At 48.8% G+C, this 27,634-nt stretch overlaps 1 protein-coding gene across 1 annotated transcript in view; it reads left to right on the top strand.

Moving 5' to 3' along the window:
• The window catches only part of LOC124467240 (receptor-type tyrosine-protein phosphatase U-like), a 92,124-nt gene that overhangs the window by 20,148 nt on the left and 44,342 nt on the right, over window positions 1-27,634 (top strand). Inside the window, exon 2 of the mRNA XM_047019439.1 lies at window positions 8,178-8,306. Within this exon, the coding sequence (XP_046875395.1) occupies window positions 8,178-8,306 (129 nt within the window). The remainder of the gene's footprint in view (window positions 1-8,177; window positions 8,307-27,634) is intronic.

Genomic DNA, 27,634 nt, shown 5'->3' with positions numbered 1-27,634 from the left:
TTTTTCTCTGTCGATGCCAGATGCCAAGTGGTGTTAAATACAAAACAAGCCAGATCCACTGCACTGTGACCCAGCGTCTACGACACCAGTTATAAAATATTGGCAGCAGCTACAAAGAGGGAATGTTTAATGACGATGCCCTCTCAGAGGGGGCCCGTCAGTCTGGCTGGAGTGATAGATGTGCGGTATTAAAATCTGATGTACAGCAGTTTAAGTGTCATAAAGGATATCATCCTGTCGTAAACTTTCATTCCTTTGCTTGATGCCCCAAAGACAGACGCGGACACACACCATCAGACAAAATGCTGTCCGTCTCTTGCCGTTCTTTCTATCTTGCTTCACTTGCCCACGCATGCACACACACAAATACACTCAGACACACACACACAAACCCACTAATATCTAGAAACTGTTGCACAGCCTAGCTCTGTGTGGTCCCTGTAGCTTTGACACCAACCCAGGTGTTCAGAACTCTCCTAATTGGCACTATTATCACTCGGTGGATGTCCCACCCTCCTGCCTCTCCTCCATTGTGTTTTGGTTGCTGCAGGGCCGTGTGTAGGGGTCGGGGCCAGCCCACCAAACGCAGGCACCCCCAGTCCTAACGGGCCACCAGTGGAGGTAATGATGCCTCCTCCCATGTGGCCCCCCACTTCCCTCACCTTTGTTTATTGGATCGGTGATGCGGTGGAACAGGGCGTCTAGACCCGACGCTACAATTACACATTTGTTTGGCTGATGTCTCCTAGTCTGCCTGCACAAGGCCTGTAATCAGCCGTGTGCAACAAAAGGCTCCCGTGGATTATAGGCAGCTCTGTGTGATACTGCAGGCCACACTCCCCCTGTGCTCTCCACGCATCCTCTTTCTCTCTGTCTCTGTCTCTGTCTCTGTCTCTGTCTCTCTCTCTCTCTCTCTCTCTCTCTCTCTCTCTCTCTCTCTCTCTCTCTCTCTCTCTCTCTCTCTCTCGACATACACACTACATTCCCTCCCTCCCTCCCACTCACTCACTCACTCACTCACTCACTCACTCACTCACTCACTCACTCACTCACTCACTCACTCACTACCTCTCCTCTCTTCCTCTCCTTTCTTGTCACTCTCTCTCTCTCTCTCTCTCTCTCTCTCTCTCTCTCTCTCTCTGTCTGTTTGTCTCTCTCTCGCTCTCTCTCTCTCTCTCTAACTCTAACTCTTTCCCTCTCTTGTTCCACCATCCTCTATCTCTTTTTCTTATCCCCTGGGACAATGCTCCTCTTAGCTAGGTGTGACCATGCACCTGGATCGAAACCCGACACCCTCACGCTTGCACACTGCTTGACCTTAAGGACTTAGATCAACTTTAGTTATGGTACTATAGGCTCTTATCAGAACGTCATGGGCCTCTTACATTCTATTGGATTATTTGTTATTCTACTACACAGCCCTGTATCTGACATTACTTCAATATGCTGATTGTTGGAGTAGTTTATTGTACACTGTTCCGATGGTTGTGTAGTCAATAAATGCGCATTACCATGCTGAATATGTATGGTACTGAACATTTAAGGTATGCATACTGTAGAAGTTTCTTGTTTTTGTGCATTTTTTAGTAGACTGAGGGGAACTACTTCCAGTGAGTTTGAATGAGTTGTTGTTGAATTTGAAATGTGTCAACAAAATTGGTTTGAGGGAACAGAACTTTTTTTTTTCAAACTCTTTAAGGATGCAATTTATTTCCTCTTGTGATGAAGAGGTAAAGTACCTCAATCATTTTTGTCTGTTCAGCTGCCATCATTCTAATTTTCGAAAGTACTAGAATTAGCCAGCACTAAAAGGTATATTAAAGGAATTTAGTACAATCATGTCAAGAGTGTGGATATGTAATTATCCAGGCCTGAAATGACTATTATGGTCAACTACCGCTGCTGAAGCTGAACCTAGTTTTACGGTTTGTTTCACAGGCAGGTGCTACATTAAATAGTCCCGGTTAAACACATTTTACACTTCTGGCAAGTCATACGTTTATAATACAGAAATTATGTAAGTGTAGATGTATGCTTTAAGAGAATGTGTGTGTGTCCATCTGGTTGGTCATTGGCTGATTCGGAAAGATACAGAAAAAGAGGGAAAAAATGGAAGCGTGAGAGAAAGCGGCTTCTAGATGTGGGCGTAGATGATGCCCCCGGAAGGATAAGATCAAGTGTTCCACAGGGCCTAGGAATCAAAGCCCTCTCATCCTTCTCTGTTGTAAATGAGTGAGAGGTAAGTGCTGTAATTAAACCTAAAGAAAGACAGTTTGCCTCTCTAAGGACCGCACTGATCTCCCAGAGGGGTGCGCACTTATCTCTATGGTGTACCCATTAAACAGGGTTAGCACTCTATTTGCGTGAGACTGTGGGCTGGTGTGTGATACTGTGAGTGTACATGTATGATATGCACGTGTGTTCTCTTGTGTGTGTGTGTGTCTGTGTGTGAGAGGGAGAGAGCCATGATGTTGATCAGTGGTCTCACTGTTTTCCCATGTTTACAGAATCTACGACAGTTTAGTATAGATGTGTGCCGTCACCATATGCCTCAGGGCTTGAGCGTCTGTGTGTGTGTGTGTTCAGGGGGTTGACCGGTGGGGTCCATGTCACAGTAATGGAGGTCAGGACCCCGCAGCTGGCCTGGGGGCCCTGGAGAGGACCATGGCAGGTGCCTCAGTCAGGCCCAGAGAGCTGGGACCAAGAGGGTTCCATCTTGGCCCTACGTCTGGTCACTTGATATTCCTCATGGCTCCCCACCCTAGATGCGTCTTAGCGATGGGGGTGGGGGGGTGGGGCAGGAAATAAAGAAGTCTCCACAGGAACATCCCAAGCTACCGTGCCGGTCCCCCAAATCCACACACTGGGACGAAGACCTGGGCATGAAATGGCAGAAGAGGGTTTAACAGGACAGGGTGTTATCAATGCGAGTGGGTCTCTTCTGCTTCACATGACTGGACTGAGTCTGCTTGGAACATTTCGGAATGTTTTATGTTCACCCTGTGATTGCATGGAATATATTCATAAATATTCATGCCCCAGGCAATTTAGTTATTTTGCTAGTATTATGCAATGGGTAAACATTTACTGAATATTATGCAGTCTCAGAATTTTATTTAATTTAATTTATAGGTTTTTATTACAGCATATCAGTTTAGAAGAGTGCAGCACATGTGGCATTTGGAACATATTCATACTCACATAAAATTGTTCGAGTATGAAGCTCAAGCTACATACTCAAGCTTTGAGCCTGTGTAGCGCCAGTGTACAATTAGCTATCTCTGTCTATCTCCGTCACAAGACCAACATGCATCCACATAACCCCTTTCACCACTTAGCCACCTTACAACTGCTCTTCTCCGCTCATGCTGGTCTCATCCAGAGCACTTGATGAGGCCGTGTTTCCATATAGGTGAGTGGATCTGGCACGTTCCTCTCCTCTCTCGACCGAGTCGAGCCGGGCGGGGAGGGCAGGCACAGGTGCGGAACAAAGGCACGCTTCTCCGCATAAGTAGACTGATTGGTGCCTAGCGTGACATGGTCTGCATTTATTCATCACTCTCCTTTCACGGGTCTCCCTGTCCCTGTCATCTCCAACAATAGCTTTAAGTTGTTAAGCACATCTGATGGGTCCTGGAGAGGGCTTTCAGATTGCTGCAGACAGGCGCACAAATTGATGTGACTGTGTGAAAGGAAATGAAAAGACGAAAATGAGCTCTGCTAATGAAAATGAGTATCTGCCCTGTCCACAATGGGGACCGGCCTTTATGCTCACCCCCCCAAAAACAAACTGTCGACTGTGGTAATTGGTGTAGCTAGACTCTTAATAGTATTCTATTAGGGGAATGGAATCTTCTCTTTAGCTCTCTTTCTCATCTCATCTCTTATTTGGGCTAACTGTCTTTCTTTCTCCCCTTTTTCCCTCTCCCCCTCTATTCTTCCCCCTCTCATTCCCTTCGCTCACCATTTGTGGGTTTGTGGGTACGGATAGGACCTAGAGTGGGATCGGTAATGAAACAATTTCACACAACAGCCAATGCCCCCCGGTGCCAATCTTGCTTTCCTCTCCCATCCCCCGTGCGGCTGGTGCAGCATATGGTCAGAGAGAAATTAGACTGTGACACCCTGACGCTTATCACGCCCCCTCACAGGCCCTCGCAAACTCCAGGCCCATCGAGTTACGCAGAGAGAGAGAGAGAGAGAGAGAGAGAGAGAGAGAGAGAGAGAGAGAGAGAGAGAGAGAGAGAGAGAGAGAGAGAGAGAGAGAGAGAGAGAGAGAGAGAGAGAGAGAGAGAGAGAGGGGCAGAAGGGGTGGGGGGGTGGGATAGATAGTGAGAGAGTGTGAGAGAGTCTTGATAAAGAGTGAGAGAGTGAGAGGAAAAGATCGAGTGTAATAATTGCAGATGTATCTGAGGAAGTACATCCATAGGCATAGACACAGCTTTTCCCTTGGGTTTGTCCCGAAAAGGTCGAGAGAGGATTGGCAGCATCAATCACAACATTATTATGGAACTGGGAAGCATAGATTTTCCAAATGACAATTATAAATCCTTTAAATCCTTTTTTTGCTGTATACCCATACATGCTTGTGTTTAGTACAATGTTATTCTTTGACTCATCCAGGTCTGAGAATGTGGTGCGCTACTGAAGGTTCCCAAGAGACTATGTTTTTTTCATGCTCCTCCTTCTCTTCCTTCACCTTATCTCTCCTCCCTCTTTTCCTTCTCCATACGCCTCTCTTCCTCTCCCGAGCCAGTTGCAAGAACCAGCCTGGTTCTTGTCCATCTTCTGCTTGTCCTACTGGCCTCTGGGGGTTCAGGTCTATGAAGATGGATGCAGTGGTGGGGGTTATTGATGAACTGTAAAGAGGCCCTGGGATGACTCCAATGCCGGCCCAGTATTGATGAGTTGCACGGCTGCTTCGTTCCCTTCATCCGCTCCCCCTCATTCGCTCCACTCATCCCCTCCACTCATCCCCTCCCCTCCTCCCTGAATAAGTAAACCTGTCAGTGCTGATAAATGGGCCCTCCTTGCCTCAATGCAAATCACAGAGCAACAGCGCTTTATCTCCACCTGAGGAACCTGAGTGAGAGCGCTCGGGAAGTCCCCCCTGGCACGTCCTCCTGTCTTCCTCCTCTTTACTTCCTGTCCTCCTCCACTTCCTCCTTTGAAAGAAGTCTGATTAGAGAAGGGCCAGTGGGAGTGGACTGCTTCTGCAGCTTCTCTGATTTCCTCCAGGTCCCTCCCTCCATATATCCCTCCCCCCCTCCATATATCCCTCCCCCCTCTCCATATATCCCTCCATCCCTCCTTCCATATATCCCTGACTCCCTCCCTCCCTACATCCCCTCCCTCCCGCTCCCCCTCCGACTTCCATTCCTCTCTTGATCTCTCCCACACAAGAAAACCTCCACCCTTCCCTGGGTGGTTGATCCCTCTCTCTTCTGATTGATCTGCCTCTCTTTGGGATAAACACTTTGGTAGAAGCCTGGCCCCTCACCCCTTCCCCTTCAGGGGAACATATTTATGACACCTGGTCTTGGAGCCATTAGTCAGGTCAGTGGTGAGCGGTATAAAAAGCCGACCGTCAGGCAAGGCATCTGGCCGTCGGCCTCCATCAGGGTTGCTTTTAGCCGGGCCTGTACCTGCCTCCATTTATCTCCCTCCAGGGCCTGAGCCCTCCTCCTAACAGGCAGCCCACACTGGGCTGAATTACCGCCCCAGAACCGCTGCCTGACTGTGATCCTGCCCAAACACCACTAATGAGATTCAATTAATGCCTCAGCAGTATCCGGCTTTGAGCCACAGAATTGCCTGGTCGTCTCTTCCTAATGGCTTCCTAAGTCACAGCAAAAGCTAAACCCCCTGTTTTTTGATGAACTCGCTGGTGTGTTGGGATTCACGTCCGGAGCTTTTAGTTTTTCGTCTTCTTTTGGGCCCCGTTTTGAAACTTTTTTTTTTAACAGGATTATAAATAGGGAGCCACATGGCAAACTGTCAGATGAACGCAAACGAGAGGAGTGAATGGAGGAGGCAAGTGGTACAAACGAGGTTTACCGTGTAAAGCTTTCATGTGGCACCTCGCGCCACTGCAGAGAGAGTGGGGAGCTGCGACAGGTGACGAGGGAGTCGGGAGGGAGGACAGCTCAGACGCGGTCTAAGAGCCAACATCAAAGTAGGAGAACCTTCCAAACGTCCCTGCTGAGAAAGCCCCAGACAAGCCAGGCCTGTTGTTTTACCATTTGTGAAGGAATGACAGCGGAAGCCATTATGACTTCATTAGATGGAAAATAGTGTGCACGCTTGCACATACACACATACCAGGAATATACACAGGCACAAATATACACCAGAAATACACACGCACACACCTACATACCACATCTGTGTACACACACACTCACACACATCAGAGATACTCACAAGTATGAATAGCTTTTTCAATTACATGGGCTTGCCCTCATGTTCCCTCAAAAGCTCATTTAGTCACAGAGAGGAACGCGTGCTAGACGCAAAGGAGCATGGGAAGGATGAGTCTTAATGAGGGAAATCAGTGGAACATGTCTGATGGTGACATTTCCTCCTGAAACCGAGGGCTTGGGCATGCCAGAGGAGCCTGAGTCCGCTTCCCCTCTCAGCCCCACCCCCACCCCCTCCCCACCAGCTTGGCCCAACCATTGCATGACAACAAGCCCTCAGATCCAAGGCAATTAAAAGCACTGATCTGCTTACACACCCGGAAACACCCAGGCATGCTTCAGGAGGTGGCTGAGGGGGCACAGGGAGGAGAGGGAAGATTAGGACACCGACAGGGTGACACGTGCTGCGGGATTTGGGTGGGATTTGTTTTTCAGCAGGAGCGGGCAAATATGCCAGTCCAGAATTAGCCGAGTTGCCACCCGAAGGGAGAGCAGTTTGCCTGTTTTACTGTGCAGGGAGTGTGTGATGTGCAATGTTTCAAAGCTAAAGAGTTAGCGTGCATTAATAAAGAAAACAGATGGAGGGTTCCAAACAAAACTGGGTGAGCAGCGTCGAGGTCTGTGTCCCAAGCGCGGGGCTCGTAAGCAAGGCCTGGCATGGAGTCAGAGTGGCTCTTTAACACCAGCACGGCTCTGCCAAGCCTTAATGGGATCACTTAGCAGAGAGGGTCCTGGGACCACAGCTACACAGGGTCACACGGCCTTCCTGGCGCACCAGGGCCACACTGAGCGACAGCCGCTCCTTTGAAGTCATGACATGGTAGAGCATGTGAAAGGGGAGTGAGTCTGTATGTATGTGTGTGTGTGCTGGTGATTGGCTCGGCCCCCCCACCAGGACAGTGACGCTGCTCAGCCGAGTGCCCCCTTCCCCCTGCTGCTCTCTCTGGCTCAGCTGAACTGATGAGACTATGGAGCTGGATGAACACTTATAGCCCCACACATCCTCTAGAGGGGCACATGGAGGATTTGCCAGCTTGGAGGATTAACCCAAGGACATACACTGCAGTCTGTTGACGAGGAACATCCAACAGCTCCGTCTGCGCGATGGACAAATTGTCCTCTCATTTGGGGTGCAAATGACAAAGATATCTCACATTCTCTGAAATGTGTCATTTATTATTTCGGTGGATGAAGGATAATGGCATGCAAGGTCGTTTGAGGAGGGTGCCAGTGTTAGGCCTAGTTTGTGGGCGGTAGTGGAGATGCCAGAGAGGGTTGATAACCTTCACAGGCTTAAAAGCCCTGATGTTACTGCTCTCACCACCCTGGCTGTGCTGCCCATCATCTCGGGCTGTGTTAGTGACCAGAGGAGGGCCTGTCATCTCCTCCCTACAGTGCTCTAATTGAGCGAAATGACTGTAGAGTCCGACATAGCGGACATGCCCAGATTCACACAGTACCACAAACCTAGTTACCACAGGTGTAATTTTCCTACCCGAGGGGAGACATTTGCTAAAAGGATTCTACGGGTTTTGATGTATAATGGCTTCTATGAAAGCCTGTAAAGGTCTTTTCAGAAAACTGGTATTACACCCCCTGTGTTGTTAAGATGGCTGTTAATTCCATCTTCAGTGGCAATTTCCTCTTGTGTAACTAGGGGGAAAAAAACACAACAAAGAAATGTTGTGAGTTATAGAATTTGATGATAATTCATTTCCCGCCCCTCAATCGACCATCTCTTTGTTCTCTTGTCCACAGCCGGCTGTACGTTTGAGGAGGATGCTGACCCAAGCCTGTGTGACTACAGACAAGGTCAAGAGGATGACTTTGACTGGCAGCTCATAAGATCCTTGAGCTGGCTAAACACCACCCCAGACCTTCTACGAGGTGAGCTCCACTGACTCTGTCCACACCATCCCTCTGCCCTCACACACCATCAGTCTCTTCACGAGGAAGTGTTAACCATCTCCCCGAGTAAATATAACAATGCTACAGTGCTGACGTGGTTATGCCTTACCACCCGAATCGTAATGTCCATTTTAGCATGCAAATTCCATGCCTGGCGAGATTTTAGCATGAGGTCTGGAACAACTGAAGCAAATATGGCCTAACATTTCCATTACTTTCGACCGGGTTCCAATCATCCCTGCAGCACCAGGTGGTCTCCCCAGGGGGTCCCTGGGAGTTTTTCCATCTATGTGAGTTAGTCATAGCTCCACAGGCGGCCGCAGCCTCTTCCTGCGCAGACAAGCTACACGCATGTTTTCTGAACGCCCCCTGCGCCCGCTCAGACACGCTGGGCCTCTGACATGCTGGGCCTCTGCCACGCGCCCCCAAGAACCAAGAACTTGCACGGCGGGTCAGACGGCGCGTGTTGGAATATTTGCTGGCGCAGACGAACGGGGGTAATTTGTGAAAGTATGGAAGCGGGAGAAGGGGGGTGGGAGGGGAGGGAGGGAGGGAGGGGGGGGGCACGTGAGGCACTGCAGCGGAAGAGTGGCCCGCAGACGTTCCGGGCTGCATTATTCATCTGCCCTTATCAAACACTTGTTCCTCTGGTTTGGGAACGCCCCTCTGGAGGCTTATTGACTGTGTTGACTCCCTTCCTGGGATTGGTGGTGTGCAGCTCAGGTCACTGCTGATTACGCTTCCTGATGTTCCTCAGGGCGCACAGGAAACAACACAACACAGGACACCTTTTATCTCAAAGCTCCTGAACGCAAGCTCCCAAGTGTTGTGCTTTCAAAACCTCTTGTCTCAGGCATTTTCGGACAGGCGTGCATTACTCTTCATGCAAGTGTGGTCTACTTAATGTGGTTTACTTTATACAGTTACAAACCCATATCTCTTTGCAGAATGAACATCCAGGGCTCTCAGATACATTTATGTACATCATATTTCACCAACATATATTGTAAGAAGGATACCTTTAAGAGCTGGGATCAATTCAAGAACAAGATATGGAATTAAAATTGATTTTCGCCCTCCTCATTGTTAATCACATACTGGTATACCTGCCCTTCTCTTGAACAGATGAATGTTTAAACAAAGGGGTCTATTATGCTTGGTGAGCCATTCATTGTATAATTGTGCACAGTTCAAATCCTAGGCCTCAGTACTGGACAGTGCAGCCCTTAGCTACAAATTGATTTTTTTGTTGCTACTGTACAGTAAGTGCTCATCCAACCAAGAACTTCTTGAAGGAGTCTAAATTCCTTCAGAGCTGCTAAAGAGACTCCAATTGAGACAACAGCTTAGTTTATTGGGCACCAGTGGCTCGATAGTATTGATTGCAATCCAGAAACCTCCAGAATAACAATGACATGGAAGGACTGCAACCACATAGGCATCATGCTGCAGTTCTACAGACTTCTCTCTACTGCCTCTACTCTCTACTGCCTCTACTCTCTACTGCCTCTACTCTCTTCTGCCTCTACTCTCCACTGCCTCTGCTCGCCACTGCCTCTTCTCTACTCTGTACTGCCTCTACTCTCCACTGCCTCTACTCTCTACTGTCCCATCTCTCTACTGTGTCTCCTGTCCACCATCCCAGCTTCACTCCCTGCTGTCGAGTGCATCCTCCAAAACAGAAAGTGGATTATTAAATATCAGAATGTAGCTGACTTGTGATTTCTGTGACTGATGAGGTGTGTGATGGTGAACACTTTCAGGATGTCAGGGTCTTCAGGAAGTATTTCCCCAGGGACTGTGGAGTACGTACTGCAGCTAACAAGAAGCCGGTGATCTGCATTGCAGGGTTTATGAGACTGGAGGCCTGTGAAAGTGCTGTGGTCGTGTCCGAATGTGCTTCAGTGGCTTCGGCAGTCCGGGCAGGAGATTGTCCATACAGTAAATGCTTGTTCGACATCTGTCAGCTTGTGGTCACAGAAGTCACTCATCCGGGGCCTCCAGCATGGCACTGGGGGCCACTGAAGGGTCCTCCTCCCCCACTGAGGGCGTCTGTAGGGGGGGAGGTCCAGACATGACAGTGGTCTCTTTTCTCATTTCCCTCAGTGGGACTTCAAACGGACATGGTGTGTGTCACACCCTCCCTCCCTCCCTCACCCCACCTCCTCTTTCCACCCCACCACCCCTGTTCTCCCCGCCCTGTGGTTTGAATGCAGGACGTCCCCTTCACTTCGCCCGCTTTGATGATCCAGGCTCCAGAGTACAAGAACTAACTAGCAGTGGCGAAATGGCTCTTTGCATTTAAATGGCACATTAGCAGAACGATTCCTTCCCATTCCAGTACGACTCTCGCTCTCATTTGCATTGGCGTTCTAGGGCCAATGAAGTCTTTGATGTAGAGGTGTAATAATAAGACAACCTTGCCAGGATTTTTCGTCTCTCGCCTTCAGCACTAAGAAACCACAGTGCCTTGTGCTGTCCTGGGACTATTTAATGCGTAAATTTGCCAAGCAGACTGGGAATTCATTAGCTATGATAATGGGATTTAAAAAGGGTCATTAGAAGTCTGTGATGTTAGCATTTGTTTTCAGGTTTAGCTGTTTGTGGAAACAAACGTTATATTGCTTCGGTAGAAAGAAACTACAACTGTGGCTGGTCAGTATGACGTCCCGGAACAGAATGTGGGTGGGGCCGTTTGGGAGAGAGGGTTATTTTGGGTCCACTTGTTGTTATCAGACTCAAAGTCATCCTGTTCTCTGCTTCTGTGTATATCTGGGCTGGTTGAATGGGTTCTAATTAAATATGGGGGCTTTCACAAGAGCATGAACTGAAGGGAGGGAATGGAAAAGATAAAAAGAGAAAGAAAAATGAGTGTTGAGCTCAGCGGGGAGACATGACATGTTCCAACACTGAATCGGTAGCTGGTTAGATTCAGGAGATACAGTATTCAGTAGTGAGTGATAAGGCCAGATCCTCTCCCCCTCTCTCTCTCTCTGTCTCTCTGTATATATATATATTTTTTCTCTCTGTGTTTGACAGACAGGAACTGTCAAATGAAACTTTTACCTGGAGCCGTCTGATATTGCCAAGCTTGTTATCCAACTATTACCCATCGGATTGCAGCGAAAAATGCGAACCCTCCGAGCAAATAGTCCAACGGCCTATTGTTGGAAGTGAGAATAAAGGATTAGGAGAAGAAAGGGGGGTTACGCCAAACCCCTTTGCTTCTGTCTGTCACACAGTCCATGAAGGTTTGGCCCCTCAACCATGTTCACCCCATCCATTCTTTTAGAGGAACATGGTGTATAGTCTTCTTGATCATCTGGACTCACCTGCTGGTCTGAAATGGTGACTGCCAGAGCTGATCATACATACAGGATGTGAGCTGCCTGCACTGATTGGCTTATTGTGCTGCCAAGCAGTAGCCTGATTAGAGAGAAAGACCCTGATTTTCATGTGTTTGTAAAAAAGAAAAACGACAGGAAAAAACAGGTTTTCTAATCACTTCCTTCAAAAGGGCAGGGTTACCGGGATCGTTGCACATCGGGCCTCCTTGGAAGCAGATAGAAATGTTGAGGGGAAAAAACGGATCGGAAAAAGGAAATGAAACCCTTTGTGAGTGGGTTGATTGGTTTCTGTGGAGGCCTTGCAACTGGAGGGATTCAACAGGGCTTTCTCTTTCACCCTGTCGAGATCAATCGGCAGCATTGTGTCGTGTCTCCCCGGCTCAGTGAAAGGCTCCCTATGCCCTGACATTCATATCCAGCAGCGTCTCTCTGTGCGCTCTCTCTCTCTCCTCTCTCTCTCTCCTCTCTCTCTCCTCTCTCTCTCTCTCTCCTCTCTCTCTCTGTCTGTCTCTCTCTCTCTCTCTCTCTCTCTCTCTTCCTCTCTCTCCTCTCTCTCTCTCTCTCTCTCTCTCTCTCTCTCTCTCTCCTCTCTCTCCTCTCCTCTCTCTCTCTCTCTCTCTCTCTCCCTCTCTCTCTCTCTCTCTCTCTCTCCTCCCTCTCTCTCTCTCTCTCCTCTCTCTCCTCTCTCCTCTCCTCATCTCTCTCTCTCTCTCTCCTCTCTCCTCTCCTCTCTCTCTCTCTCTCTCTCTCTCCCTCTCTCTATAATCAACATAACTGTAATGACAGGCTTCCCATAGGAGGCCTATTGTGGCAGTGAGCTCAGTGGTGTCATTAAGGCGGAGAGCTGCCCTCTTGTCTGTGGTGGTTTCACGTTCAGGGAGGCAAATGGGGGGGGCCTCACCCCACCCCTCCCCTCAGGGTGACTCAGCTCCTCTGACGCCCGGCTGGCGCGTTCAGCACCCCTCTCGAGGGGGTGCTTCGAGGGGGTGCTTATTGGGGTAGTTGTCATAGAAACAAGCATGAGAGCAGTCGTGGAAACCCCCCACCTGGTGTGGACTCCCGTGGGTGTGTCCTGTTCATGTGCTTCTCAGTCATCATGCTATAGCCACGAGGCGCGGGCGCGGCCCCCGTCTCTGAGCTGCCTGTATATGTGAAAGGCATCTGGAAAGGGATTTGCATTATTTATTAGCTTTGCCTCATGCTTTTCAACATTTGCTTGAGCTTTTTACCGCAACACCTGTTCTTCTCCCCAAATATTCCGCTGACGGGAACTCGAGGGCACAACAGGAGTTGCTCTACTCTGAAAGCCATGAGCTCTATTCTCACTCCAACTCATTTGAATATGTTCAATTGCACTTTCTAGATTTCTTTCTCCACTTTTCATCTAAAATGGATTTACATTTTGGCAATGGCAATGTAATCATTTGGGATTGGAAGTGCCCACTTCACAGTAAGAATGTTCTATATGGGGCGTCTATATGGGACTCGTTGAACCTGGTTGGTTCAACGAGTGAAAATGTCTACCACAAAGGTTGAGGCCTTATTGTAGTGGCCCAGGGTTCGATTCCATTTGCAACATGTCATCCTTTATCTCTCCTGCCTTTTCTGTCTCTCTCATACCGTCACTATCATTAATGAATCAGAAACACCAAACTGTAAATCATGGAAAAAAGAATATTCTTGATTAAAGGGAAAATAGTCTCTTTGTTTAGACAGCCTTACACTTCTCCACTTTTCTCTCCACCTCCCTCCTCTCTTCTTCTCCTCCTCTCCTCTTCTCCACCTACCACCCCTCCTCCTCTCCACCCTCCTCCTCTTCACTCTCCACATCCCTCTTCCCCTCCTGACCCCCCCCCCCCCCGTTCTCCTTCTTATCCTCTGCTCTGTTCCACAACTCGCTACCAGGTGAAGACTATTTCAGTATGGCTCCCGCAGCGAACATGTTGCTGTCACTGTAATTAATAGATAGGTGCCGGAGTTAGTCGTGGAGTCATTTGCATGTAATGGGTCTGATAACGGATGTAAAAATGAATGCAGAGAGCCGTGCGTGGGTAGGGAGCTGCATAAGACTGATGACCGTTTGAATAATACATACTAAGCAATAGCTTCCTGCCAGATCAAAGCTCTGGAGCTCACTGGCCAACTGGGGACACTTGGCCAGCTACTCATCCACGCTCATGGAATATGTCGCTGTGCCTCTGTCTAGCTCCTTGTCTCACTAGCTCTGCCTGACACGCACACAGTGCGCACGAACGCGCACACGCACACACATGCTCACAATAGACTAGGTTCCCAACTGCTGTGAATGGGAGACGTGTTGGATACTTTTAATTGTCTGTGCCCTCAGTAATAGCCTGCATCAAAAGTCAATTGAAAGTTGAACTCTAAATTTCTTGTAATTATTCATTTAGAGCGCGCGCCTCCGCAGCTGTTACCGAGTAACTAGGCAACAGAGATGGGTCGGAATGTCTTTGCAGTAAAACGAAACCCGCCATCGTAATAGGAAACTGAGAATCTTCTATGTGCAGCACTGGAGCAATTTGTCACCCATCAGTACTTGAGAACAGATCACTGCTTTTCAAATGATAGTTACATACATACTGCAGAAGCAAATGATACAGTCATCACTGTAAATACAGCCTGTCTAGAACAACAATAATAGTGTTGAATAGGCTGGGAAATGAATGAACTGCTTGCAACACCACAGATATAGTGGTACGAAGTCTGACTTCACAGAAAGGGTTACATTTATTAACGTTGTTGATTTGATCCCTGCCTTGATTCCCAGACATACAGTCCTACAGTAGGTGGTCGGGGCAAAAATAATGTATCGTTTTCATTTCCTACCAGACAGGGAATAAACTGCTGAGCAGAGAGCCTGAGACGTGAAAAGTCAGCACGTTTGACTTCAGCAGTACATTTCGTAATGAGACACACATTATTCACACTGCATCCTCCATACTGAAGCACTGTAGAGGTGAGTCAGTAAAGTTTAGCTGACACATCGTCTTGACAGGGCAAGGATATGTTTTGAATCCTTCATCAAACTGTAGTCTTTTCCTCCTCTCAGTCCTTTGAGGGTGTATATTGGTGTGCGTGTGTGTGTGTATCAGCTGCCCTGCGCCTCTCTTCCTCTCCTAATTCCCGTCTACCTCTGCTATAGAAGGCCTGCCTAGCTTGAAGGTTGTTGTTGGACCCTGTCTGTATGTGTCTGTATGTGCGTGTATGTGTGTGTGTGTGTGTGTTTGTGTTTGTGTGTGGTGGTGGCCAGGCTGTCATTTCAGCAGATAAAGAGCAGACATGTGAGGCGTGGTGATGTGTGAACGGAGGCTGACATGGAGCAGTGACACTGGGAGGGTTATCGGCCACCGCGCAGGCAGCCCCTGGTCCACCGCTTCCCGCTGTTGGGCTCCCCACACGAGTAATTGGCTTCCTCTTCTCCTCTCGTCCGCCCGACGAGCAGCTGTCAGAAGCGGACCTGCGCTCGCTTTCTGTCCGTCTCTCTCTATTTCTCCCTCTCTCTCTCTCTCTCTCTCTCTCTCTCTCTCTCTCTCTCTCTCTCTCTCTCTCTTTCTCTCTTTCTTTCGTACTCTTTATCGTTCTTTGCCTCTCTCTCTCTCACTCACTTGCTCTCGCTCCCTCTCTCTCTCTATCCTCTCTGTCCTCTTTCATTCTCATCCACGACGAAATTGGAAGTTTGCTGGATTAAGAATATGAAATGGGGGTGCTAAACATCTTTAAAGCTTGTGCTGTCTGAAGGCCAGACAAACGTGGAGCAGGAGATAAGGGGAGGGGATGGTGGGAAGCTGCTGGAGGATAATGATGTCAGAAGCAATACATTTACTCTCCAAATGCTGTCTGAACATGGGAATGCCAAGGCCTGGTCTCTGGGGCCCAAGGGACTAGACACTTGATTCTACAGGGCTTCAAATGTGGGTGTACTTGGCTAAGTTAATTTTTGTAAACATGTCACTAAAAGAGGAGGATACATTTAATATTCCTCCTTTTTCACATCTCTTAGATGATTAGATGAAAAAAATAGTTCCAGCATTGGTAAAGTATATCAACAGATGTTTTATTAAAATGTAGGATTACAGTAAAACTTTTACATTTTAGAAGTAAAACATTATTTTTGTCTTTGTTTGTTGTTCTTTTTGATTTTGGTAATGATGGCTTGAGTATTTCAATACAGTACAGTGTGGTGTAGACTCTAAGCAGTCATACTCTGGCTGCTCCTCTCTGAGGTGGCTGCTGACTCAATAAAACAGTCGGTAACCTGTTCCACTGTGCATTGTAAACCAGCCAGTCAGAATCGACCTTCTCCACCACTCCCAGTAACCCAGCCAGTCAGAATCTACCTTCTCCACCACTCCCAGTAACCCAGCCAGTCAGAATCGACCTTCTCCACCACTCCCAGTAACCCAGCCAGTCAGAATCAACCTTCTCCACCACTCCCAGTAACCCAGCCAGTCAGAATCGACCTTCTCCACCACTCCCAGTAACCCAGCCAGTCAGAATCTGCCTATGAGCCAGCTGCTCACCACGCCAGGGCTCCAGGGTTGTGAACCCATCACATCCCAGTGCTGCAGTCCGTTATTGGGGGGGTTCATCAGGACCCTTCCTTAGGCATCCCTTAATGGTAAATTAAGCTGGCAGGAGCTCCAGGGAGAGCATACTCTGGCCAAGACTAATCCCATCTCCAGGATTCTGTGCTGGGCTCCCGTCTTGACCGTGGGCTGCTACTCCCACTAAGAAGAAGATGCAGCCCTTTGATTGGCCACCCACACCAGTGGAGGATTCAGGCTATGGCTAATGGCTAGTACTGCAGTGTTGCTCCTCCTCTATGTTCTACAGCACTAAGGCAGAGTGAAATAATGCAGAGTAGGGAACCTGACCCTGACAAATGCCTTTGGCTGCCATTAGCACTGAGCGTGCACCCTAGCGCCGCCTCTGGTGTGAATAAGTAACAGCAAAAACACACCACAATAGCGGTCTTCTTTATCTACTTTTACACAGAGTAGCCTGAATCTCATGCGGCAAAGCCCTGATTGGACTGTCACACCACATCAACCATGTTGAGGAAAAGCCCACCAATATGTGAACTTGTGACAGGGTTCAGGGATCCAATTAAACTTGCATGTGCTCTCACTCCTCTGTGGTAACTTGGGTGAACCTGGTCCTGTTCACTGTGTCTACAATTCAATTGGCCATGGAGCAATCTCTCTGACTGGAGAGACGGTGGCATGTTCCGGGTTTGAAGGCCCGGTTGACTGGGTGCTGCTGCTCTGTGGGATGGGAGAGGGAGATAAGCAGGATTTATATCCCAAATAGTCGGATAATTAATTGGAGTAGCACGGGGTGGTGTAATCGTGTTTTCCACGGCCCTTAACCCGCCTCACCCTGGGAAAGTAGACCCAGGCACTTCAAAGCACTGCCGAATGGATGTGACGTGCACATCCGCCCACGCACACACATATGGTGGAGGAGCCCCCCCTCCCCACACACACACACACACACACTTTCTTAGTCCGTTCCTTATTAAGTACTAATATAGAGAATGATGGAGATCAAATAATTAAAAGTCGGCTGAATTCCAAGACGTTCCGCGTAGCTTTCACAGCTTTTGCGATGGCGAGATAGCGAGACTCGGGTGTTGAAGCCGAGAAACCAGGCCTGTGTCAGAAGAAACGCGGGTCGGCGCGGCTCTGTTCCATAAGAACAACCACAGCCGTGAGATGTGGGCTCCAGTGATCATCCACACGCCCCTGGGCGACCCACATGTGTTTTCTGGGTGGGACAACGTCCCCATTTCACAACTATGGCGTGGCGTGCTACCACTGATCTCTCTGCCTGCAGGTAGAACCACTCCACAGCTGTGATTTCACAGCGCCTTTGTTTTCGCTGCACCTGTTGTCTCGGAGCGAGGATGAAAGCACAGGCTTTATCAAGCCTTTAATGTCCACAAGAGGGAATACATCTAATATCTCAGTCTGTTGGAGCAGCCACACGCGGCTTGTTTCTGTGTTACTGTACAGTGTGTCTGATGTTATTTTCCACATAATCTGTCATGAGTAAAACTGTATGGGGGCTGTGTGTAATGAGTGTTTAGCAGGGTTTGATGCTGTACATAACTGTTTACTTTGTGAGCATGCGTGCACTGTATTGAGAGTGAACGCAGGCACCTCACAGCTAGGCTAGATATGTGGATATACCGTGTTTACGTTTGGCCTGCAGCCCATTGCCTGTCGATTCCTGTCACGTTTCTGGGGGTTACACATAGTGATGGAGAGTGAAACTCCAAGCAAATTCTCTGCCTGTTCTGGTAATCTCCCAAGACTAGTCCATTACTTCACACACAACGGTGTGATGAAGTACAGTTCTGCAGCCCACGGTTTGTGTGTGCGTGTGCACTGTGTGTGTGTGTGTGTGAGTGTGCGTGTGTGTGTGTGTGTGTGTGAGTGTGTGTGTAGCCACTTCAGAGAACAATTCAAGAAGAACTAAGCCGGAGGCACACATCCGAGTCAACGTAATCTCCAGGATCTCTGAATTTCACCTGCGCTTTTCTCAAACGCCTCACTGCGACTGAAACAAACAGCCTTTTATTTTTCTCTCCCTAACCCAATCTCTGTTGTGTTTTTCATCGTCGTGGTGGGGCCAGGCTTCATCAACACTCCTAGCTGCGCTCACTGGTGATTAATGGAGAACACAACAGCCGCGCACCAGCTCCCCCATGGTGCTCTGTCATTATTCTCAGCGCTCTTTGTGTGTGAGCGAACGCCACAATAAAGAATACATAGTTGCTGAACCTGCAGAGAGAGAGGGAGACATATTTCATCCGGGAGGAAAAGTACAATTGATAACGGCCGGATTGGATAGAACCGTACCTGACAAAAACTCTGAGTTATTGTTCGCAGCTAATCATGCCTCATGGTGCGGTGTTATTCCGGTTTTCCGTGTCCCTTTTCTGCCATTCTCTCTCTTATCTTCACAGTGCCTCCCACTCTGGGTGGTGGGCTTTAGTGGCTGTTCTGCAGGGCTAGAAGTGGGAAGAGGAAATAGACGTTTTCAAGGAACAGAAGTCCTTGTGTGGATGTGGAGAGTGCTCCATCATTAGCTGTGTGGAGTGAGACTTCCGACAGTCATTTCTAACCCTTTTCTCTCTAGACTTGGAGGTGGAGGGCACTTAGGAACAGCATAGACCCATCTCTGAGCTCCAGTCCTTGAAAACATGGGTTGTCTCTACCGATCAAGGTCCCTGCAGGATATATGAGTCCCCTATCGAAGGAAAGCCCTCAAGGTGTGTTCTTTGATCGCAGTGTGTTCACCGTAAACAGGGCACCGAGTCCAAGTGGCTCTCGAGGGTTTAGTTCTTGAGTCTCTTATCGCTTCAGAAGTTCATAGTCAAGTGTGTTCGGTCAAAATCATGTTGTTTTTCTGCAGTTCCTTCACTGGCTTCCTGGGAAGACGGTTTAAAAACAGGACATGGACACAGACAACTCACACTTAAAAACAAATCGTTTTCAACGCCTTGAATTTGATTTGATTGTCAGAAACTGAACTGAAACTGCACTGAAGGGAGGAGAAAGGAACGAGAACGGATTCAAGTACGTCCCAAAGAGTGCCGGGAGGTGTGGAGAGAAGTGAGGAAAGGGGAGGGGGGAACGTGAGTTAAGAGGAGAAGACAGCGAGTCGAGGAGGAAGAGAGAAGGTGATGGGTAGGACAGGGGAAGGAGGGTAAAGTCTGAAGTGAGATGAGAGCTCCGGGTGGCGGTGCTATTATGCAGATGAGGGGACTACGACACTCCTAAACCCTGCAGGCGTTTGCTAATTCATCACTGTCGCCGGGTGTGTGATATGTCGACAGCGGTGCTGGGTACGGCAGCTGTGTTGCTGCGGCGGCATCACCTCACTGATTGATCACTTGGTGCTATACAAGCCTCCTGTTAGAGGGGCTGGTGCCGGGGCTGGGGCTGGGGCGGGGGCTTGAGCGGAGGCTGGGGCGGGGGCTGGGGCTAGTACTGAAGCTAGAGCTAGTGCTGGTCCCTGAACTGCAATGGGAGCCTCTCAAAGCCTTGATTAAGGCAGAGGAGCCATGCCTTGGAATCTCAAAGGGATCAGCTCAATCACATATTGTTCTTCCCTCTGGCTTTGTCTCCCTCCTTCTCTCTCTCTCTCCTCTCTCTCTCTCTCTCTCTCTCTCTCTCTCTCTCTCTCTCTCTCTCTCTCTCTCTCTCTCTCTCTCTCTCTCTCTCTCTCTCTCTCTCTCTCTCTCTCTCTCTCTCTCTCTCTCTCTCTTCTCTCTCTCTCTCTCTCTCTCTCTCTCTCTCTACTTCTTCTCTTATAGTCTTCCTCTCTCTGATACTCGTCTGTTCATTACCGCTTCCATCCTCCTCCAACTCAGTTTCGAAGATCAGTTCCACTCCCCCCTCATCTACTTGTCCTTCCTCGTCTTTTTGTCCCTCCCTCCCTCCGTAAAGGTGTAACCCCCCCCCCCCCCCGCCGTGAGTGTCACTGGGTTGAATCGCACGGCGGCTATTACACAGCATTACATTATTTATCTGCAGTGTCGCCGACACCCTGCCCCAGAGTGACTTCTCTGGCACCCACGCTCTCAGCACAGCGCTGACAGACTTCCTGTCACCCTATTTGCACTGACGACATGACTTCCATTTGCATCCTCTTCCCGGGGCGGCGGTGCGGGGGTGTGGGGGGGGGGGGGGGGGGAGCGAGCACCCTCACTGTGTCATTGGACGGCTCCTTGTGGCCACAGCGCTACTCCGGGTGGAGGTGTGAGGGGCTAGAAGGAGAACCAATCTGTGACTAAGGAATGGACACCGGGGAAGCCATTCCCTGTATTGAATAAAGCTTTACACTCATTTAGTAGTGCTCCTCGCCTCTCGTTTCCCGGAAATCAGGGGAGTGAAATGAAAGAAAAGAGAGATGGGGAGACTTTCTGTCCAGCAGAACTGGATGAAAGTTCCTCTGAGTGGATCTCATCAGAGGGCTCTGGGGTGAAAACGCAGGACTGTTGAGTTCAGAGAATAGGCGGGCCCCTCAACACCCAAGCCACCAACAGCACTACGCACACCTTTAGTCCCGCACACACAAGCACCCACACACACACACACACCATACACACCAAACAAACACCCCACACCAGACACATGAGGAGAGTGGTCATTTCCTTCTTTGTGTCCCCTTGGTAGAGTCTCAAACAGAGACCCTCCAGAGGGTTCTTTTCTCTGTCATGGATTAATTGGATTTCCTGACCCAGTTCCCCCTGTCCCTTCACGGACGCTCTTGTGTGCGCGCGCGCGTGTGTATTTCTGCGAGGGCGCCTTTGACGGGTGCTCCGTGTGTCACCAGCCTCTTGCTCTCAGTCTGCTCGGGTTCATTGTGTGTCCCCCCCCCCCTACCCCTCCTTTCTCACCACACTCCGGGACAGGGACAGCAGGCAAACAAAGACCCCCACTAGCTCCCCCACCCCTCTCCGCCCCAACACACCCACATGGTCCTGACCCACCCTCTCTGCAGCTCTGTATGGGGGCCATCACGGCCGCTGTCAGTGGCGCTGCTGTTGTTGTCAGCGTGGCATTTCATAGCTGGGCTAAGAGAGCCGTTGGTGCTCAGTTCATCTCTGGTCCACCGCTTGGGGGGGCAGGCGAACACACAGGGAAGACAAATGAAATTAGCCCGACCAGACGGCTGCTGGCAGACACCCCTGTAGTTTGTTTTTCTGCAGCAGTCAACCTGAATTAATACTCCCACTTCTCTGGTAAATGTCCAGAGAAACTCCACTCTCTGCTACCCCAAGCTCTCACAGAGTGAATTCAGGATACAGAGTCTGTAGGATCTGTAGAATGTTACTGTGAGCCCAGGCTTGCATGCGGCATATCTTTAGAGGCTGCAATTTTAAACGAAGGGAAGGCTTAGTTTTTTTTTCTTTTTTGCAACTGCAGTACAATGTAGAACGTGCTTTTCAACACGCTGCATGACCTTGAGCTATGCTCCTGGCCTCAGGTCATTAGGTTTGCTTTCACAAGACAATACCGGTCTGGCCTCTCGGTAGGCATCCAGTGCACCTCTAATAAGGGTTCACTGGAGCCCAGCTTCAGGGTTTGACTGACCACCTGGGTCTTGTTGCTGTTGCACCTGCTGATGATTGGTCAGAAAATGGATCGGCCACTACACCGATCCATCCATGTTTCTCAGCCCAGATGCATTCATTTCACCTAGCAGATACGTTTTCCCCCCCTTAACAGAGAGAATAGGGTACTATAGTTCCGAGGTTCTGCTTATAAAGCAGATTTAGATTTTCGGAAGTTTCCGTTGGTAGACGCTGTGTGTGCCGTAAGGACTGGTGCCCTGGGAGACCTGAATAGAGCCTGCTGGGATTAGAAACCTGTTCTCTTTTGTGTTTGCCAGAGTGATGACTTTTGAATGAGCGTCGGTTTTAGTGTGTCTGAGAGGACAAATGAATCGAAGGAACTCCTGTTTTGTTTGGACTTTTGAAAAAATCCCACAGCCTGCCCATTGGGTGCTTTTGTGGCCGTGAGGGCCAATCAGAGCCAAGCGAGGCTGGTTTAAAAAGCGCACTGCACTGTGTGTGGCTCCTTTAGCCGTTGGTCTGTACTCTCAAAGGGGATTTCATTTGCATAGATCAGATGCAGGTCCCCTCGTCAGTGGCCCATTTAAAATTTAAACCACCCTGCTTTTTGAAAAATGCAATAGCGTGCCATTTGTTTGGGCATGGAATTAGGGGCGCACAGGGCTTTTGTTGTGTGGTTACCCTGAGAGAGCACTGGGGCAGCATTAGTGTGCCCTCTACTGCACAAACCTAGCTGCACACTCACGTGTGTTGAATACTAGTTTAAATCAGATGTCTCTCAGAGAAGTGGCCGGGGGTACAGTACATGGACGAAAATGGATATGTGAAGGATTCGACCATTGCCAAAAACACTCTCAAGTTGGAAGCCCGCCAAGTTTAGAGAGAGTGACCTTACCTCCTCTGCTTCCCATTCAGCCCAAACAGCAGAAATCTCTATGGTGTTTTTGGCTTGTTTTGGGGTCAGAGGTCGTTGTCTTTCAAAAGAAGAGGTGGCTGAAGGCTAGAGGGGTTGGGGGTGTTGTGGTCAGAGCATCTGTGTGTACGTGTGTGTGTGTGTGTAGCCTGAAGGGGATCTGGACCAGATGGGCCGCTCTCTCCTGCAGATAAACTCTACCTCTCCACATCCGCCCCCTGGCCCTCAGCACGTCTGTGACTGATAGGGCCTTATCATGCCCACGATCCTACCGGAGGTGGATGGATGTGGTGCTGGTGGAGTTGGGGGGTGGGACCGGGTTGCTACACTGGGCCCTGGTCCAACTTGGCAGACCTGCTACCTGGACAGAAGCTCTCCCTGACCCCTCTACACCCACTCTCTTCTCTGTCCAGATACTGGCCCTCTCACTGGACCACTGATGAGGATCTGACTTTCAGAACTGGTTCTGCTGGCTGCTCCTCTCTCTCCTCTCTGCCCTGTCAGAGCAGGGCAAACAGAGCCAGGAAATGGGCTTATCTGTAGCAGAGATGGCTTCTGGGAAGAGGGGGGGGGGTAGTATAAGCCATTTCCAAGGCAAAGAGAAACAGAGGAAGAGAACCAAGAGATAAAGAGAGAGAACAAACCGGTCTGTGTACACCGTAGTCCTTGTTTTTATCGACCTCCCTCCTCTTCCTCCTCTTCCTCCTACTGCTCCTCTGGTCACCCTACCTGAGTTCATGTCTTCAGGTTGTACAGCGTAATGGACCATGCCCTTACAGCAGTGTTGGTGTCCTATTTCCTGCCCGTCTCATCATAGCCATGTTGAGATGATTCCGTCCCAGCTGTGATAGAAATAGACCGTGGTTTGATATGATTCAACTGTCTCCAGTTCCTCTCGTCTTTACACAGACTGGCCTGTTATCATTGTCATGTTGCCTCGCAATTTTATCCGAGGAAGCACATCCATTAAGGATAATCAAAGACGGATGATATCAAGGATATAATGGAGATACTTTTCTTTTCCAAACACAGTGTTCCTCTTCAAGATAGATTATGTATTATTTTCAAAGGTATTGTGTTTCAATCAGATTTTTTTTCTTCTTTCTACTTGCTGACTGTGTCCCATTCAGTGTCCTTGCTCTGAAGTGAGAGATAGGGCATTTTCAGACTCACGAGGAGTCAGCAGTTGCCAGCAGCAGTCCTGTCTCAAACTGTTTTTGCTTGTCTGCCAATAGAAAGTCTCTGAAATGTGATTACCGCACTACCACTGTATACATCAACTGGTAGCAAACAATACTCCCTAAGTAGAACAGCAACTATGTACCCAAAATGCCCCTGACTTAAATACTTTAGGTTGATCGTGTTGTGAATGTTCAATGTGCAAACCTATCGTCTATAACATCTCCATAGACACCAACACCATATTCTTAACTGTTTGTGAATTTAATTGAAATAGAAATCTAGAGAACATTCCACAAAACATAATCTGGTGAACAAAGGGTGTGAAGACGGATATAACAGGCAGCATACAGTTCATGACTGTATCAGAGAGTGCTGTAACAGCTAGCACAGAGCCCACCCATATCTCACTGACACCTGTTATAAACCAGGACGTCCCAAAGGGGTGGCAAGGATATGCTCCGGTTGAGAAATGACTGGAGAAGATATGCGGGGAGGGGAGGGGGTATGGATGTGTGTGGGGGGTGGGAGTAAACGGAGAGGCAGGGAAGGGGAGAACATGGGGAGCAGGCTTCCACAAAGGCTGTGAGGTACAGAGATGAAACAAATTGTAGATCACAGACTTCAAGTCAAAGGGAATGGGAGAGGAGAGTGTAGCGGGGTAGGGCGTGTATGTGTGTGTGAGTGTGTTTGAAAGGGTGTGCGTGTGTGTGTTTGGAAGTGTGTGTGTGTGTACGCGTGTATGTGTTTGAAAGTGTGTGTGTGTACGTGGGTGTGTGTCTTTGAAAGTGTGTGTGTGTGTGTGTGATATCAAGATGCCAGGATGGATGTGGGGAGTAGTTGGAGGGAGTATTGGCTTGTCAGCCCACACTCTGTGGTTGTATGGCTGGTAATGCACTATTGATTGTTGCAGCATGGGAAGACAGCATCCTGACACAGGCTCCACTCACATCACATCCACTCATTTCTCTGTCACCGGGGGTCTGAGTTTATAATTGTGGGTATATGTTTTCGATGACATTCGGTTGGATACCTTTAACAGGCTAAAAAGTCTGTGTTGGATTGGAGTGCATTCCATTGTGTATGATTGTGTGTGTGTGTATATCGGTAAAGATTTCTTAAGCATTACATCAAAAATCTACTGTAGCAGGTAGACTGTACAGTACAGTATGTGCAGAATTTGTGATATTTCATAAGTGTAGATTTGCCACATGCAGGCACTCAAACGCTACTTGTGTGATATAGAAGAACCACTGTTCCAGCACCCAGTGTTCCGTCAAGCCTGGTAATGATGTTGTGTTTTCTGAATCAGCTCCAGGTCGTCTGAAGGGGTTCTGACTCTCACCTGGGGACTGTATTAGCTGCAAGACCGGGTGCGAAACAGACTCTGCTTGTTTGTGGGGAGGTTAGCTGGAAGCTTTGCCGCATTCATGACCAGCTGGTGTTGGTTAGCACATTTCCCATTTGCCCGGCACAAGCACTGTGTCACTTTGTAAATGGCAAAATCTGCATTGGCTTTGGGCTTCAGCAAACAAGTGCAGGACTGGAGTTGCAGCCAGCCCTGCAGATTACAGACAACAAGCCAGATACAAAGACAAACAAAAAACAGCGTGACCAATCAAGGCTGCTCCCCATCGACCAGTGACGCCCTTCAAACACCCTCTGAGGTGAACGCAGCTCCGGGGGTGACTGTGAGAACACAAACAGACATGAAATGCTGAAACAAACTCAAATTTCTCAATTGAAATTCTGGGGTGACCTTTTCCGAATGGCCCTCAGTCTGAGAAAATAGACAACGTGCTCACAATAATCGAAGCCAATTTGACGCGCGTGTATAATAAACAAAGAGTTGAGCACTCTGTGTGGAGGAAAAAGATAAATTTGTTGATATAATGCTTTGATTAAAATGCATCCTGTTGTGCGTGACTTTCTACTTGAGAGATGGTCTTGTCTGAATGTAGAATACGACCGCCTCATTTATACAAAGAGTTATTGATGGGAGTGGAGGCGGAAAAGCCTAAGAAAAATTGTGGAGAACTACATAAAGACAAAGGCCCTTTCTATCTCCCTTCCAGGTCTCTCACTCTACCGGTCTCTCTGCCGTGCCTCTCATCTCTCTCTCTCTCTCTCTCTCTCTCTCTCTCTCTCTCTCTCTCTCTCTCTCTCTCTCTCTCTCTCTCTCTCCCCTCTCTCAATATCTCTCTCTCTCCCTTTCTCAATATCTCTCTCTCTCCACCCTCTCCCCCCCCTCTCTCTCTCTCTCTCTCTCTCCCTTTCTCAATATCTCTCTCCCCCCCCCCCCCCCCCCTCTCTCTCTCTCTCTCTCTCTCTCTCTCTCCCCCCTCTCTCTCTCTCTCTCTCTCTATCTCTCTCTCTCTCCCCCTCTCTCTCTCTCTCTCTCTCTCTCTCTCTTTTTTTGCTGCTGTAAGTGTGATAAAGGCAGGCCAGCCTCTGACACTGGGTCCCCCCCTCGTCTCTGATATGAATGCAGCAGGGCTGAGGCCGTCCCCTAATCTCCTAATGCATGTTCCCTCGTCCTTGGCAGGGTCACAGGGGAAATAGATGGTGGCCTTATCAGCTTCTATGGATTTATGGAGAATTTTTCAGCGGCGGAAATGTTCACTCTAAGTTGTATATGTATCTGTGTGTGTGTATCAGTGTGTGTGTGTGTGTGTGTGTATATATGCATGGGCATGTGTCCTCAAGGATATGATAGCAAAGGTTATCCAAAGCAATTTCATAGTATTCTTATCACTGAAGTCTTAATTAATGGATTAATCAACCTGACTCAATCAATCTCCTGTGGATGAAGGATTTCATTCATATCTGTAAATGTGTTATATACATCCTTTAGCTCACCTTCAGCAGAATACCTCATTTCCTCCTATTTGAAGTCTCCATTCATTGAATATGGCAATTCCACTTCCTGTATGATCATGTCTTTACATGCTACTTTCCCCAGTAACCACAAGGGGCTTCTGCAAACAATATAACTAAAGGCAGGCTGAATCTGTTTACTTAATGCTATGTACCTCAGATAAAAGCATTTTTAATTTGATTTCTAAACATGCCTCAGGGTCTATCAGAATTAGTTAAACATAATTATTCTGACCCATGCTCCCTCTATACTTTGTCCCATTATTCAACAATTGGCAGATGAGTATGCTTGATTCCCTCACTCTGAAATTAAGTCAAGTGAAAGTGCTCACACAGCTGGTTGCTTAAAACGCTTCGTCACTCCCTCTCTCCCTACCGCCCTCCCTCCCGTCTCTGCTCTGCAACAGAGGCCAGGAACCGAGGCTGCAACAGCAAGAGGGGGTCCAGACGCTCGGAGCTGGAGAAAAGCAATTTAGCCCCTGTGCCCCCTAGGGCCTCCCCGTGTCAGAGCTGCAGTGGCCGGGGCCAGCGGGGCGAGGCTCGCCCTGCCCGGCTCTGGGCGGGGGCAGGGAAGGAAGTGGAAAATCAATGTTTTCTGAGAAGAATGCTGTTCTCTCCCAGGAGAGGGTGGCTAGTTATCAGAGGGGATGTCTGGCAGCATGGGGCTGTGTCCAGGCTAGGGTCAGTGTGGGAAGGGATGTAGGGACACTGGGGGAAGAGTCAGTTTGTGACATACTGCAGAGTTTAACGTTCTCTAAATGCCAGATTTTCCTGAGTTCTGTCCTAGCTGGGTTGTAACTGTCATATTGAGAGAATGTCCTTAACTTATCCTGGGAAAAGTCTCAACTTACTCTTAAGTAAGTTACTTAAGTGAAAAGCTTGA

The sequence above is a fragment of the Hypomesus transpacificus genome, chromosome 4, assembly GCF_021917145.1.
Source record: "Hypomesus transpacificus isolate Combined female chromosome 4, fHypTra1, whole genome shotgun sequence".
Classification (NCBI taxonomy): Eukaryota; Metazoa; Chordata; class Actinopteri; order Osmeriformes; family Osmeridae; genus Hypomesus; species Hypomesus transpacificus.
The sequence above is the reverse complement of the archived record's forward strand: the minus strand, read 5'-3'. Positions and strand labels throughout refer to the sequence as shown.